This window comes from Anser brachyrhynchus (assembly GCF_964034855.1).
Source record: "Anser brachyrhynchus genome assembly, chromosome: 16".
Taxonomy (NCBI): Eukaryota; Metazoa; Chordata; class Aves; order Anseriformes; family Anatidae; genus Anser; species Anser brachyrhynchus.
In genome coordinates, this window is record NC_137734.1 from 5,254,595 (window position 1) to 5,270,347 (window position 15,753).

At 36.9% G+C, this 15,753-nt stretch overlaps 1 protein-coding gene and 1 long non-coding RNA gene across 6 annotated transcripts in view; one reads left to right on the plus strand and one right to left on the minus strand.

The window, feature by feature from the left end:
• The first annotated feature begins 50 nt into the window (after positions 1 to 50).
• LOC308178925 lies at positions 51 to 7,132 on the plus strand. Its single transcript, XR_013940037.1, has 2 exons — positions 51 to 165; positions 2,047 to 7,132. It is a non-coding gene; the product is annotated as an uncharacterized lncRNA (long non-coding RNA).
• The window catches only part of GNAS (GNAS complex locus), a 151,928-nt gene continuing 142,330 nt past the window's right edge, over positions 6,156 to 15,753 (minus strand). For all 5 annotated transcript variants that reach the window (XM_080558160.1, XM_080558161.1, XM_080558162.1 and 2 more), the window contains 6 exons: positions 15,383 to 15,456; positions 14,607 to 14,665; positions 12,650 to 12,770; positions 11,989 to 12,119; positions 10,880 to 10,947; positions 6,156 to 9,992 (listed from right to left, as the gene is read on the minus strand). In XM_080558160.1, the coding sequence (XP_080414286.1) occupies positions 9,846 to 9,992; positions 10,880 to 10,947; positions 11,989 to 12,119; positions 12,650 to 12,770; positions 14,607 to 14,665; positions 15,383 to 15,456 (600 nt within the window). In that variant the 3' untranslated portion in view covers positions 6,156 to 9,845. The remainder of the gene's footprint in view (positions 9,993 to 10,879; positions 10,948 to 11,988; positions 12,120 to 12,649; positions 12,771 to 14,606; positions 14,666 to 15,382; positions 15,457 to 15,753) is intronic.

Below are 15,753 nucleotides of genomic sequence, written 5' to 3' on the forward strand. Positions count from 1 at the left end.
AAAAGCTGCTCCCGTGTTAAAAAAAAAAAAAAAAAAAAAAAAAAAAGCTTCCCTATAGCACCGGGCCTCCCAAAGCCATAGCAACGCAGATGGAGGCTGCCCAAGAAGAGAAAAAATTGGATCATCATACTGTAAAAATGGTAGAAAAGCAACAACAAATTGATGGTAATTATTAAATATTATTGTATGATTTAAAAGTTAACAAGTAGAAGGAAAAAGCAATTTCTCTAAAGAACAAGGAAGATACCTTTGGTATAATGGAAATGTCAAGATTGTAAGGTTTTAGGACCAGAATCAGTGTAACAGTGTCCCCTAAACTTGCTGGAGAATAATATTAAATTAACCTGCCTTTTCTCATTGCAAACCAAAATTAGTTACTTCTAGCCGAAGACAAAACCCTGGAATCTTTGATCTAAAAAGACAAGAGACCAACTGTAGCCCCTACAAGTAACGATATGGGTTGATAACAGGTTCATTTCCAGGCAGCAGAGAGGCCTGCACCATGTGGGTCCCCTTTCCTGAGGCTCTTGCAGCCTCGTGTCCCCACCAGGAGTAGGCTGTCACATAAAGAAAACAGGACTGGCTCCCCCCGGCCACGAAGCTGGATCCTCAGGGCAGTGGCTGTACTGAGGTCAGGCCTTGGTGCTGCCCTTCCTGGGGTCTGCCCAGAGAGGCCTGCAGGAGAGCATCGGGCCTGGGTGCTGGTCTGAGGCGGGGAGGGTCTGGGAGTTACAGCCAAACAAAAAGGGGCCAAGTCCTGAATAGACGCTGATCTTACAGCCTGACCTTGGGCAAGGAGATGGGTGTTACTGAAACTGAGACCCTGTGAGACAAACACAGCGTCGCTTTGTCTCTGTTCAGATCAACTCCTGTTCTAAAATTGTGCGAGTTTAAATGCGAGAAAGGGGAGGATGAGGATGTGCACTGGGATTTGGAGGGCAAACAAGAGTGTTGCTGATTGTTTAAAAGGTTGTTTATTCTTGTTCAGTTTCTCACTGAAAATTAATAAAAGTTATTACATATTCTTCAATGCAGCCTGTAAAATCACTTAGTATGAAAGAACAAACAAACATCTATCCAGGAACAGCTGTTGTAGCATCTTCAAAAGATGCAGTCCTTGTTTAAGTGTGGCCACTAATACCAATACTGCTAAGTAAAGGGCTTACTACACTTTAAATTTCAGTACAGAAAGTATACACCACCAGAGCTGTAACGCATACTGCAGCGCAGCATGAGTTGTACTGTTGTACACTGACTTGCAGTGGTGAAACGACCCTTTTTGAAATACTTCTTCAACATTTTTGCGAGCCCAGGATAATGTTCTTTGTATTCTGTCAACGGGATGGAAAAGAGACTTTTTCAGAACAAAAGGCATGGATTGAAGTAGAGGCACAACAGATGGGCTCTCTACCTATGCTGGATGATTCCTTGATTTTCTGCAGCCAAGAGGACAGTAAGGTAACTTTTTAATGCTTATGAAAGCATTGATCATTTTTTACGAGGAAATAACTAGGAGTGAAGTGACAGGCTGAGGCTGGAAGCCAATTGAAAAATCCTTCGGAAAAGGATTTCATACCACTGAGAGACGTAGTGGTATTAGATATTAATGCTACTAATAATTTTAGTGTCTAATTTTCAAAACCAGAAGTTTTGTTGTCTTTATATACTTGCATCTGTTTTGATTGCAGTAACAGAAACTTATTGTTAATATTATTATCATTTTAATATAAAGAATGAACTATACTTGAAGCATTTACTTTCAGCTTTCCTAGAGGAGAAAACTAGGGACTTGTACGAGAGCCAGACATAAGCAGAATGGTCCTTTGCAGAAGAAGTGCAATGTTCAGGCATTCCCCACCACAGGCCAATAAACAAGAAGCAAAGTCAGAACAGAAACAAATTTCAAGGTATCAGTTAAACCTCTGGAAAAACAAGTGTATCAGAAACCGATTTCGTAAACTAAACTTTTACAACTTTGAATGGAAATAATGTTGGTTGTCCTCTTGGTTTTAACTGTGTTCTCCCATATGCATTTATGTTTTTCAGATTCAGTGAATTGTTCACCACTGCGTATAATAAAAGCACTTAGACTTACCTGAGTGTTCCTGAAAGGTTTTATTATCCAGCAAATGCAGGTAACAAATTTCTCACTGAATACGTATTTGACTATATTTTGTATGTAAAATGTTCTCGAGTCACAGTTCCCAAGTAATGAGATTTTGATGAGGCCGTCAGCATATTTGAGCCAAATAACTGTTCTGTAAAGGCCGGCCTAGGACACTCTGCAGCATGCCTTGAAGAAGCTCTAAAGGCAACCTGGGCAGTAGATGTGGGTGAAAAAGAGCCACATCTAGAGACTGTGGAAAGCTATTTATTTCCCAGCTATCAAATTCTGTTGCTTGATTTTTGAGCAAATTGCTAACAGCTTTGTTTCAAGATTTCCTACCTAAAGGAGTGCTAAATATGACACAGGTGATCATTTGGTTCCTTCCTGGAACAAAAAGACATTCCAAATGGAAAAGGTGACCTCCAACAAAAACTGTTTGCTTTTTATCCATGTTTTTTGTATTTTGTAATTGTTAGCCTTTTGCAAATCAGACAATACATTCAACTAGAGATCAGGTAATAACTTTCAAATTCAGTAGGAAAGTACAGCAGCATCAAATTAGGCTAATGAGTTTTGGCTAAAGAGTTCTTTTCAAGCAGAACTTTTTTTTTTTTTTTTTTTTTTTTTCCTTTTAGCACCTTGACATTGACAATTCCTGGTAGCAGCGTTATTCCAGACATTGAATGCTTGACACATTTCTGTGTAACTGAGAAGTATTCAGAGACAAAACAAGGCTTATTTATACACTGTGGGTTGATTAAGAGCATAGCCATGCAATGCTTTGAGTACTTCTCAACATAACCTTATAGTGGAAACATTTTCTTGTTTTAAAGCAAGTTCTACAGTTTAATTGCATACTGATCATTGGAAACACTAAACTTACACTTCACTTCTGCCTGTTCTGTAAGTGTATTTTTTTGTAGTTCCTTAGTTGGGGACATCCTGGCCTTTTAAATAAATACATTTTCTGACCTTGAAAATTTGTATAAAGATCCCAAACTTGGTCACTTGTACCTGGGAAATGAATAATTTCCCAAATAAATATTTTTAAATGTCCAAGGTGATGAATTTAGGAGCCTTGTTTATCTAGCTTTCCCTAGTTCCTTTGTACTTACAATGAGGTTGTCTCATAACTTTTTTTTTTTTTCTTTACAGCTGCTCTATTCTTGCTTATCAACCATATATATTACAAAGAGTAGATGGGGTGAGGAGACAGGGACAGTAGAGAGTCGCTTAATTGAAAGGTAGCAGTCTTTGGCCCATGATGTTGGGCAGAACCGTAAGTTGTAGGCTCCTGTTTTAAATCACAAATAGGTTAACAACAGCCATTGCCTGCAGCAGCACTGGGCATCCAGACTCCTTACACAGATGAACCATTGTAACCCAGCACAGCTTGTCCTGTGGGAAACAGAACTCAAGGTTAGCACCAAAACCTTCATCAAATCCGTTACTTCAGGTTGGATGTTGTACCTTCAAGTAAAAAGTGATCAAAAATTAAAAATGCAGAGATACATATGAATCACCACACACACACTTCAGGAAAGAGATGCTATCTCCTCTGGATCTAGGGTTAACGCAAGTTTAAAACACTTTTCATTAATACTTTGAAGTCTTACATGGACATCTATTTGGTTTTATCACCCTACCCCTCCATTTGCCTTTGCCATTGCTCTTCTGATACTGCCAACAGAAAACTGATAATGTACTGGAAATTAACCAGAATGGAACCCCTTTCCAAGTAGCCTTCCTTCACAAGCCTGATGATGTGATTCATAGCCCTTATACAGTTCTTTTCAATGCCTGATCTCTACTGGCACTCTAGCATTTTTGTTGTAAAAATGGTAAGTCCAAATTCATATCAAATACAGGAAAACTATACACAGGAACACTATTATTCACTATCTATAATTAGTATAAAATCCACAGCCTAAAAACATGACTTAGTTTGCATAATAGAACAACAGAACTGAGAGAACTCCCGTGATTACTACTTCAGTCCTAAGCCCATTCTTTATCCAGACTGGAGAATTAGTTTATTTCGTACAAAGGTATTATGCTTTCATTTAATAAAACAAGTGCATAAATTAAAGTGAAGAGATGCATTCACATTTTAATTCTGAATTTGTTTACATTTGTCTCTGGTACCCCAGCCTCTGAAAGCTTGTTATGCTACATAAAACCCCTAGGATTGGCATCTTCTCCCTCAAAACATGATGATTCTCTCTGGATTTGGGACTACATTTAAAGGCTTTGTTTTTTCCTGTCATTAAATCAAAGGTTCTTGGGGTAGATTTCCTTGGTGAAAAAAAAAAATGGAAAAAAAAGTAGATTCTATTTTAATGTTTTCTTTAAAAAAAGTTATATTACATACTTGATCTGTTACCCTTATTGCATAGGTATCAGCAATCACTTGTTTTTGTTGTTTACCTAGAGAAGAACTCCCTATTTTTTCCACAGAACCATGCTACGTTTGTAGAGTCCAGAAGCTAGAAAAAATCTTATTATTTTTATATGATTTATGCAGCAAGAGATGAGGGCCTCGCCAGCTCCTCCCCGAGTTGGTGTTTCCAGAAGAATTGTGCTTTAAACTGTTTTTCTCAGCTCAGTACATTAAAAGCAGACAGAGTAAAAAGCAGCTTTAACTTTTAATAACATGAGAATCAGGACTGAAAACAAGTAGTTATGAAGCCAGCACTCATGGCTGACATTTTAGCAATCTCTGCAATACAGTAAAATACTCTGGAGCACTTTATCTACCTAGTAGCTGAGAGACGTCCACTCCCAGTATTTAAACTAACTGGTTATGTCAAGGATTAAAATTGGTTCACTCCTGGAATTTCTATCTTGTCAGTCAGCAGAGAGGAGATTTTTCAGATTTTTCATGGCTTTCATCGGCAGAGGTTCAGAAATCCCCTTTGTAGCTTATTTTATTTACAAAGACACTTCAAAGATTGTTAGAAAGACTTTTTCCCAGTGGATGAATATTCAAAAACGTCCAGCTGAGGAAGAAGGGTACAGTTTTGTTTTTGGACTGCAAACAGATGTTTGCTTGTAAATATTTTTACTGTTATACAAACTGAACGTGTTTTTAGGGATGAGGATCTGTTCCTGAGCAAGATTTCCACTGATAGCGATCTATGGCCCTGATCCTACTCTACAGTTAGTAGGAATTTTATCGTCGACCACCCTGGAAGAGGTGTTGTAAGTGCCAGCATTGTTAGACACACACAGCATATTAGATACAGCTGGGGAAAAGAAGAGAACTTAGCCTCTTCCAGAATACGTTACATCATTTTGTATTTTGTTGCAACGTCATCCGTCCTAGACATTTGCATAACACCGATCACCAACAGTATTATCGCTAAGGCACTGGCCCGGTGCTCAGATGACACGGGTTCTGTCTCCATAGCTGTGGTCTGTGTCCTGTGTAATCATATTTAGACCTTTTGTTTTTCCTGGTACATCATTTTTCACATTTGAAAATAGGATATAACACAAAATAGCCTACATCTTCTACAGGAATATTGTGCCACAACTAATTACAAGGCGCTCAGATTTTAAAGTGACGAACATCAATATTCTATGCATAGATTTACTGGTAAATTATGTTGCAGGTATCAATTATGTGCAACATACTGGAACAGACATAGCTTCAGTTCCTCTAGAGCTAATGACAATACTCTAGGTTAAGTCCTATCCTCAATGCCGTGATTCAAAATAGTTTTTAGATAAATGAAGATAAGCCCTTAGGGCTCCTATCTCTGACAATTGATCCAGCATGCCTTCATGCTTTTGCATCAAAGTCTGCTCCTAACAACTTCAGAGCTCCCGTTTGAGCCTCTAAGAGAGCAGTTTTTAATACTTTTGGAAGCAGCTGAACCTTTTTTTAGTCTATAGTCAATTTATCTCTCTACATTATTAAAAAAAAAAAAACAACTTTAGGAGATATCACTAATCTGCTGCATCACACTGGTTGCTGAATGTGTACTGATGTACAAATTGCTAAAAGTTCTTGGGTTGAAAGAAGTTACTGCAAATGCACAGTAGCTGATTTTGAAACCACAACATCTCTACGATTTATTATTATTTTTACAAAATACCCAAAGTGATCAGACCATATTGTAGGTTACTGGCTTGCCAAAGGTTATGTTTTTAAATCAAAACCATTTCTGAGTTACAGAAGTGCCAAAAACAATCTTGAACCAGTATTTTTCTTTTCTTAAACCAACCCCCATCCAACAAAACAGTTGTATAACTTAAAACAGAAACAAGAGTTTGTGTTGGAAACTGTTTAAAAACCAACCCACCAAATCATGCTTGAGCAGAAGCCTTGTATGGCAAAGATATAGCTTAGGGCAATTTAGTGCCAAGATATAGACCCGCTATGGGTTTATAATGGAAATACTGACACAACCTCAACTATAGTGATGCAAATGTGCCCTAAAACACTGTATTTGCTTTTATTAATAAAGTGGTAGTGTTTACATTTGCAGGTATCTTACACTTCAGCATCACGATGAATACTGAGTAGAATGAGTAAAGTTTTGGCTGTAAGGTCAGAAGTTTCCAAACAGATGAATGAGACAGAAGTGAAAGTCCTCAATCATGAAAACAAGAAGTTCAAATAAATAAATAAAACAAAACTAGGAAAGATGGGTAAGCATTAGGTTGGAATGGTTCAATTAACTGCAAATTATGGCCACTAAATTAGAAAGACATAAGAAAACACAGTAACTTATTAAATAGCAAGCATTAAAGCTTTATGTTTTTTGTATTTAAAAAAAAAAAAAAAAGCTGTTAAAAATAAGACTTGCATTTACCAGGCCACCAAACTGCATGGACTAATAAAGAGACTAACAAAGGCAATACTGAGACATTAAGACACACACACACTCCATACTTGTGCAACTCAACCATATTCAAAACAATTGCCTTTATCCTCACTTAAGAAAGGAAAAAAAGTCCCCTAAGCATTTCTGTTCATATAAAGCTTTATAGGAAGGTTTCTTAAACTGTTACTTTCTTATATAGCTCATTGTTATTATGTACCCTTCTCATTATTAGAGGAAGAAGCTGATTTATTTTTATTTTTTAATGGAGATGCTTTGTTTCTCTCAATGAGAGATTACATTCCTTACACCACTACAGGTTTTCCCCATTTATAAATTTGGTGTTTACACCATCTCCTCCTAGGCTTAAGAAAATAAGGGTTGGCACTCAAAGATTTTGGCTTCTGTAACTGAAATTAAGGCTCACAATGAATTTCCTTTCCACTAAGTGTCCCCCATTTTTACCTATAGGAAACACCAGCCCTTAGCCTACAGGCACTGGATACATTCTTAAATCAAAGAGGGCCATTTTCGGTCATTCTCTCCCACAGTTCTATGAAGTTTAGGCGGCAACTTCCTAAACGTGTGAACAGGAAAGATCCTTCTTCAAAAATGAGTATCAACTGCAGCTGAATTTTTTAGAAAATTTAGTGTCTTCTGAAAGATCACTACTAATGTTGAATTGAGAGAGATTGGGACATTAACTCCATCAAGTCCCTGACTGCTCTTTATATATCTGAAAATGGACGAGGTGATTTATTTTCATTTAAAAGTTTAGCCACAAAAGCAATGAAAACTCACAATCCTGAACAGTTTCAGTTCTTAGTATTAAAGGCATCTGCTACCTGAAGCAAATCTAGCTGCACAGACACCACTGACCACACCCTAATTTTAATTTAAACTGGACCTTTTCCCAAAAAAGAAACTTAACATAGGATCTTGGATGGAGGGAAGCTAGTGTGAAAGGCAAAGAGGCAAGTATTTTTGTTTGTTTGTTTGTTTTCCTTTTACAGTCACTGCATTAAGATCCAGATCAGTTTAGGGGTGTAAATGAAGAGGAAACAGGGATGCTTGAGTAATATAGGCTAACACTGTTCTAGATGTGTTATTACAGTTGTAATTTCTGACTCTGTACAAATTGTACACGTAGGTTTAGACACATGAAAAAGTAACACACTCACAGAGACATAAAACACCTAGGTATAAAATATAAAGCAGTGTAGTAGTTACTAAAATTACATGCTCTCTTATTGCTACAGTGATTTTTGCTCTTTTTCTTTTTACTGTACCACATGTTGTTCTAAGCATATAATTTGCATAAATTATTCAAGTTTAAGAAAAATCCACACATCTTCACTTTAAGCTACTTATATAGTTAATATAAAACAAAAAGGTTCTAAAGTATCTCTTTATTAAAAGAGAAATAAAAATGTCATTTGAAACTGGAATTCAGTGGCCAAATCCAAGGGCAGTGCACACCTTGTCATTCTGGTAGTATCATGCCCACGCAGTGTAGTGGAGGTTGGTGGGGTATTTGGCCCAGTCTAGAGATGGTCACCAGACCTGCATGATGCCCTACGTGTTTGTTATTGTTCTGTTTTTGTCTTCAGCAAAAAGGACTATGAATGACCAAAGACTAACATTTATAATTTGTAGCAAAATTTGGTTTATGTAGAAACAAGCCATGTTTTGCATTTGGATAGAGATTTAAATGAATTAAAGCTAAAATTAAAAAGCATGATGCTGCAACATCTGGTCACTTGTTGAAGACCTCACTTTTAAAGTGGTTAAGTTTGCACAATTTGTACTTTTTTCTTTTTTTTTCCTTTTTTCTTTTTTTTCCTTTTTTTTCTTTTTTTTACTAAACAGTATTTTTCCTTCTTTTATAAACCAGAAAAACTAAACTACAGATAAATTTTCCCTACCTTGAGCTAATGCTGCAGATAGGGTTGACAAAGCTGTACAGCGCAATCAAACATACTTACATCTTAGCTCATTGTACAGGTACAGCCATAATCAAGGCACAAAGATCTTCTACAAGTTATTTTTTTTTCAATAAAGTTGTACAAAATAATACATTTTACAGTCTGTACAAGAATAATAATCCAGCAGTAAAATAAAAAATGAGGGGAGGGAAGAAGAAAAAGAAGGGAAAGACTGTGAGGACTACAGTCCAGATAATGATTTTTATAGCAGACGGGATCATCAGTGGACAAACTGAAAACAGTGTGTGGTTAACTCTTTCTGCAATCACAGGCCATATGCAGTTCAATTCATAGACGTCCATGGCTGTCTTAAGACCACCAAGACTGGATTTAAAAATACCCTTCTGAAAGGTAGCAGTTGGTTTTTGCACTGTCTAGGTCTGTTGTAGAATTGTCAGTATTTCCGTTCAAAGCCACATTACAGTCAGAGAACCAAACTCAAGTGTGTCTTCAAACTTGGTCTGTGACTTGGCACCTTCTTTGTCTGATGCAGTGAATGATACAAAGTGGAGATCACGGGTTATATGATTATGCCCACAACAGTGCTAAATTACCTAGTTTTCTCTCCCCAATTTTTGTTTTATGCTTTAAATTTTAATCCCCAATTCTTTCAGGTGCTCCACATTCAGGACTTTTAATTAATTAGTTTTTATTTCTTTTTTTTTTCTTTCTTTTTTCGTTAATAACAGTGTTAGGGAGTCCTCATGGAAATGGCCTTTTAAGTGTTAGGGGCCATCTCAAACTGTCCGAGGGGTACAGAAGCAAGCTTAGAAGTGCTGCTATTGTCCAGCAAGGAGAAAAAGTTGAGGGGTGCAAATCAATGGGAGATTCAAACAGTTCTCTTCCACCCTTTGTGGGCAAGGGTGTTTCTTTCTTTTTTAATAAGGAATAAGGAGTCCAAAACACAGAAAAAAGTGCTCTCCATCACAACAACTCGTATTGGCGAAGGTGCATGCGCTGAATAATGTCCCGACAGTCATTGAAAACCCTCCGGATGTTCTCTGTATCCACTGCACACGTGAAGTGAGGATAGCAATAGTGCCTTCCATCTCCACTTGCTGTGCTGATTCTCTGTTAAAAGTAATAGAGAGATACTGGGTTACAATAAGGCTGGGGAAAACTAAAAACATGTTCCCAGACCTCAGATGAATGAAGGTTAAGATAGGAACGTGTAAGCTGAGCTTTCAAAAGGTGTAACTAAGTGGCAAAATGTCCACAATTTCTCACTGTCTCAGTTAAAACATTGAATTTAAAATGATCGGAATTACATGGTGAGAAGGTCACTGAGTTTGGGGGAATTCCACAGTGGAAATGGAGCTCATGGAAGTTCTATTACTTATATGCACATTTGGTGAATTTAGCCACACAACCCTTAGTGAATTTTGTCTGTATAGAAAGTGGGATTTTGCCTCATTGTACAAGCTTTCTAGCCCTGTTTTACACTTATAAAAAGCCTCTGTTCAAATTTTGTTTTGTTCCAATTTAAAACGAGTCAGTAACTTCATTGCTATGCTCACCATTACAACTAAATTTAATAATACTTTAAAAATCCTCTGTCTAGTGTGGCTTTAGCTGACTAGTAATGGAAAAGATAACAAGAAAAGAACATTAATATTTTGCAGATGATAAATATTTTCATTAGTCTTTGTCTTTAGAAACGATATATGGAATAAAAGCCTGGCCCCATTAACAGCAGCAAGGTTTCACTCATTATTCTTCATTTGAAGTTCCTTAATTCTCACCAATGCTTTTGCTATTTAATTACATACTCTGTCAACAAACATATTTGAAGAGCAGCTAACAAACAGTGGTAAAGCTCTTAAACCTGTTTTATGCAGTGCAGACATTAAATATAAATTACACAAGACATAGCAGCATTTTGCAAAATTAAAAAGTACCTACAAGCTTATATTTGAGAAGACTCACATAAGAAATACCAAAGGAAAAGAAATACTTACAAGAAACTCATCTCTAATAAAATACTTGGCCCTTGTAACTCTGGGATCCTCACCAGGCTCTGGTATTGCTGATTAATAATAAAATAAGCATCTCATTAAAACAGATGTTTTTTGCCAACAGCGCCTAAAATTCATAACTTGCTCTGTTTTCTGCTCATACGTGATAGAAATGTATTTTGCAAAACTGACTATAAGATAAAACAAAGCATAACATATTTAAAACAGCAAGGTTACAGTGGAACAAAGGAGAATTACAGTGTCCATAGTATCAGACATTTGTCAGGTAAGAAAAATGACTGTAAATATGACAAAGACGAGTCCACTCTTGTGACTACTGCGTCTCACACTGCAATAGCTTAGGAACAGTACTAGTGATGTTACAGATAAACTGTAATGACAAATGAATATACTATATTTATTACTGGTCCATTCATGTATAGATGTACTTATTTGCGCAGTACTGTGAGGAAGGCCCTTCATTATAGGCCTTCTATTTAAAAAAAGGATCAGTTTGTTGACTTGTGGCAACTACCTCTGACATGAGGGTCAAAGGTGGTTCTGTTGGTATGCATTAAAGATTACTAGAGCATCTCTCCAGTAGTATTAGTATAAGCTGTATTGTAGTCTACCAGCAAAGAAATGGGATTTTGGCATTAATATACTACATGCATAAAAGAGGACTGTCACATTATTAATACCTAAAATGGAATAGAATGGTTAGGGGAAATAGTTCAAAAGGGACCTGCAAAGATCATCTAGTCCAGTTACCTGATCAGTTCGGGGCTAACCTAAAGTTAAAAAGTATTACTGAGAGCATTATCCAAATGCCTCTCAAACACTGCCATGCATGGGGCATCAACCACCTCTCAAGGAAGCCTATTCCAGTGTCGACCAACCTCACAGTAAAGAAATTTTTCCTAATGTCCTGAACCTCCCCGGTGTAGCTTTGTGCCATTCTCTCACATTCTAAAACTAACGTTACTGGCTGGCTGAGAAACAGTGAGGACTATTTATACTTGGAGTTTTCAAGTCTTAGCTGAAAATACCAAAACATAAAGAAGTGATTAATAACAAAATGATAAATTACTGATAAAACTTAAAAATCTTACCATCATCTGGTGTAGTGTAGCGAGCAAATTCTGGAAAGTAGTCTTCAATTTTAGATTTCCCTGCCAAAACTTTCTCTGCTAGCAAATCTTGTTTATTCAGGAAAAGAATTACTGAAATGGTCCGTAGCCACCTATAGAAAATTGAAGCCAGATACTCTGAGATGGCATAGCTAGGATCATTTATTAAAACAAACAAACCATCAAAACTAACACATAATCTAGTTCTGGAGACAACATACTCATATGACACACTGTAATAATTGTGAAAGGTTTCTCTTTTACACCTTAATCCAGTGGTATATTTCAGGGTGTACACACCCCGAGTTTGGTATACACGGTTCTAATGTGGGCAATTTAATTTGCCCACTTTCTACTGTTAATCCAACTACAACAAATAGGTTAGCTTATAGTAGTAAATTAAAAAGTGGTTACCACTGCTTTAATTTCTTCACCCTCTATAGGGCAGCTACCAATTTGTAACTCTCCAGACTGTTCTTCAGCTAGATGAGTCTATGAGCCATTAATGAAAAAAGTACACAGCTGTGATCAAAGACTAGCTTGGATGGTGAGGAGAAGCAAATAATGTAGGCTACTCTGTAACAAGTCTTCACTTGGATTACTGATTTATGTGATATTAACAACAAAACCTCAATTCACAGACCTGTTGTTCCAGATACTCTTGAAGAGGTTTAGTGCTTCTTGAAGCCGATTGGTCTGATTGTCCTCTCGTATAACCATGTTGTAGCTACTGCTGGCCACCACAAATATGATAGCAGTCACATCTAAAGCAAGAAATATCCGTCAGTTAATACCAAACTTCAGAAGAAACATCCAAGAAATCTAGAGGTCAGCCAAAAGCTGCTGAACTTTCAGCTTTATTAAGAGACCGGGCTGGAAAGCTATGGACTACACTTTCTAAGTACTGAAAAAAACCATTAGTGATAGGAAAGAGTCAGGCCACAGACCAGAAGCTGAAACAATGAAAGAAACTACAGAAATGAAAGGAACAGAAACAAGAGAGAAAAACTGAAGAAGGCAGGTATGATAATTTAAAGAAGACTCAAAAAACTGTACAGAAATTTAGAAAGCAATTCAGAGCAATCAGGAAAGGACACGGAGGCCAGTGGGGCTGCACCCCAGGACAACAGCACTTTTGATCTGTGTGAACAGTAGTAAGAAGAATAGTAGGTTGCTATACATTCATGGTTCATTGTATAGTGTACTCAAAGGCTCTGATCTCTGTCTTGGGACATATTCATAGGATAACAGAATTCTGATTTCTGTGTGGCTGTGCTGCTCCAGACCTCTTATGCTGACTTCCAAGCTCATCTGCCTCAGACATCAACAGCAGAAGAGATGAGTCAGATCGTGAGGTAACAGGAAAAGGAAGGAGCAGAGGTAAAAACCAAACAAGTCTGTTATAAATAGCACAGACGAAAATATTGCACAGTAGTTCAACATATATTGAGAGTGTTCAGATGGTACTCCGACAGCAACTGCAGCGAAATGAGTTCTAAGATGCCTTCCACCTTATCTCTGCTGTAGGATCTCATTATAACTTGTCTAGAAAAAGACAGACTTTTGCATAGCTTTGTAAATATTTTGTCCAAACAACAGAGAAAAAGAAGAAAATATTTTTCACCAACTCTGACTGTAAGAAAACTTGTATGTAGAAAGTTTTCAAATCTAAGCAGAGATGCAGAGTGAAATACAAGCAACACTTTAAGATACATACAAAGCTATCTAATTTAAACTGTATGGGAGTTAAGAATATAATCATCTAAAATAAACAGACTGGAACATCACTATTCAGACTCCGGAGCTCACAGAATACTTGCACAGATTTCAGGCCTTACCCATTTCTAGTTTGGTGCTGTGTTAGCATTCTAAGGAAACTAGCAGGTTATTTAACTGAGGGTATTTATTTTTGTTTTCAGCAAGGACCTTCCCCTTATGTCTGTTTTTCACGAAATGACAAAACATGCGTGGCTCCCTACAAAGGTGCAGATTTGTAAACTTCATCATAATTTTTTCACAAGGGTTATTTAGGGGCTACACTACACAATACTCTAGTGTTTTGCTTCCCATGTGCTACACGGTGTCTAAAAAGACAAATTTTCCCTACAACCTCTTACAACATGAGAGTGTTGATTCTGATTTGGAAAGAGGCACCCATGACCTAACAACGGGGATGCAATTATGCACAATACTATGACATTCTGATTTCATACCTACGTTAATTATATTGTAATTGCACTTGTTATATATGCACGAACACATGTAAACCTTCACTTTGAAGGCAGAATCTCCGTCTCACTCGGCTGACAAATAATGCACAAACACTCCAACAAAAGAACTACTTAAATGAAGGGAGGGAAGCTGAAGAAGATCAACAAACTGTAAAGTTACCAAGCTTTAATACCTTTCCACCGACATTCTCCCTAAAGACCACAGTTAGAGAAGTTTACGTGACAAGAAAAATTCCATCCAGTGTGACTGTTTAGAGAATTCCTTACCAAGCTACGTGGAAAAGATGATAGCTTTCACAAGGTGATAATCTAAGAGTGCACATGAAGATTTTGTGGATAACTGTTTTATAAAACAAATTCTAATCATACCATTAAAACACTGGATCCATTTTCGGCGTTCATCTCGTTGTCCTCCAACATCAAACATACTAAGAAAAAAAAAGCATAAAATGAGTCCCAATACTTCCCCCCACCCAAATGCAAACAGAACACGTAAGAAATTTTAGGACTTCCATGTCCTAGAAGCTAAAAGAAATTGAGGATTCTGAGAACCTTAACAGGTAACAGTCCACTGACATATGCAAGCAGGGCTTTCATTACAAAACGCAATTGTTTGCTCCCACCAACACCTACAAATAAAGAGTAAGAAATTCTGGTGCATGCACATTGCAAATTCATTTTCACCCTTACAAATTAAGACAACATAAAAAAAAAAGGTCCTGCAACAAGTCATTTGCTGAAAGAAGTATCACAGGTCAAACAATCTTTCTAAACTGTACACAGAATAAAGAGGGCATATATGTTCTGCTATTAGGTATTGTACAAAGCTTTTGGTAAAATATTTCACTATATAAAACTGCACTGAATCAAATAGAAAAGGCATTAGTAAAAACATTAAAAATATTTTGTTCTTTGTCGCCTAAAATGAAAGCAGAAAATTGCATGCCAATTTGAATTTCTTTTTAAAATACGTCTACTAAATTCAAAGATCAGAAAACACTTGCTTTCAATTAAACATCAACTTGAGAAATACAAAAATAGTCTCAAGGATTACATGGTATTCTTTCCTCCAATTTAGCCTCGTTCTTGTCTATACTGTATTAAGAAGAGAAAAAAAAGGAAAAAAAAAAGGAGGATATACTTACTGAAAATTTACTTTGTCAACCTGAAATTTGGTTTCAAAAATTCCTGATGTCAAAACTCTGCATCTGAGAAGATCCTATAGCATAAAGGAAAAGTCACTGATTCAGCACATACTTTATAATTCTTCACATATCCAGCAACAGCAAGAAAAACCTTTTACTTAGTGCTGAGAGTGTGCTACAAAAACAGAGAAAAGAGCACCATCAAGCTGTATTTAAGTTTCTAATCTTGAAAACGTGCACACAAATATATGTGTGCTCAACTTGAAAAGCACATATATTCTCACAAGCAAGTTGCAAGTGCCAAGCTTGGAAGAGAAGGAAACATTTAAAGGCCACTCACAGCAAATGCAAGAGCTCAGAACAGTGCAGAA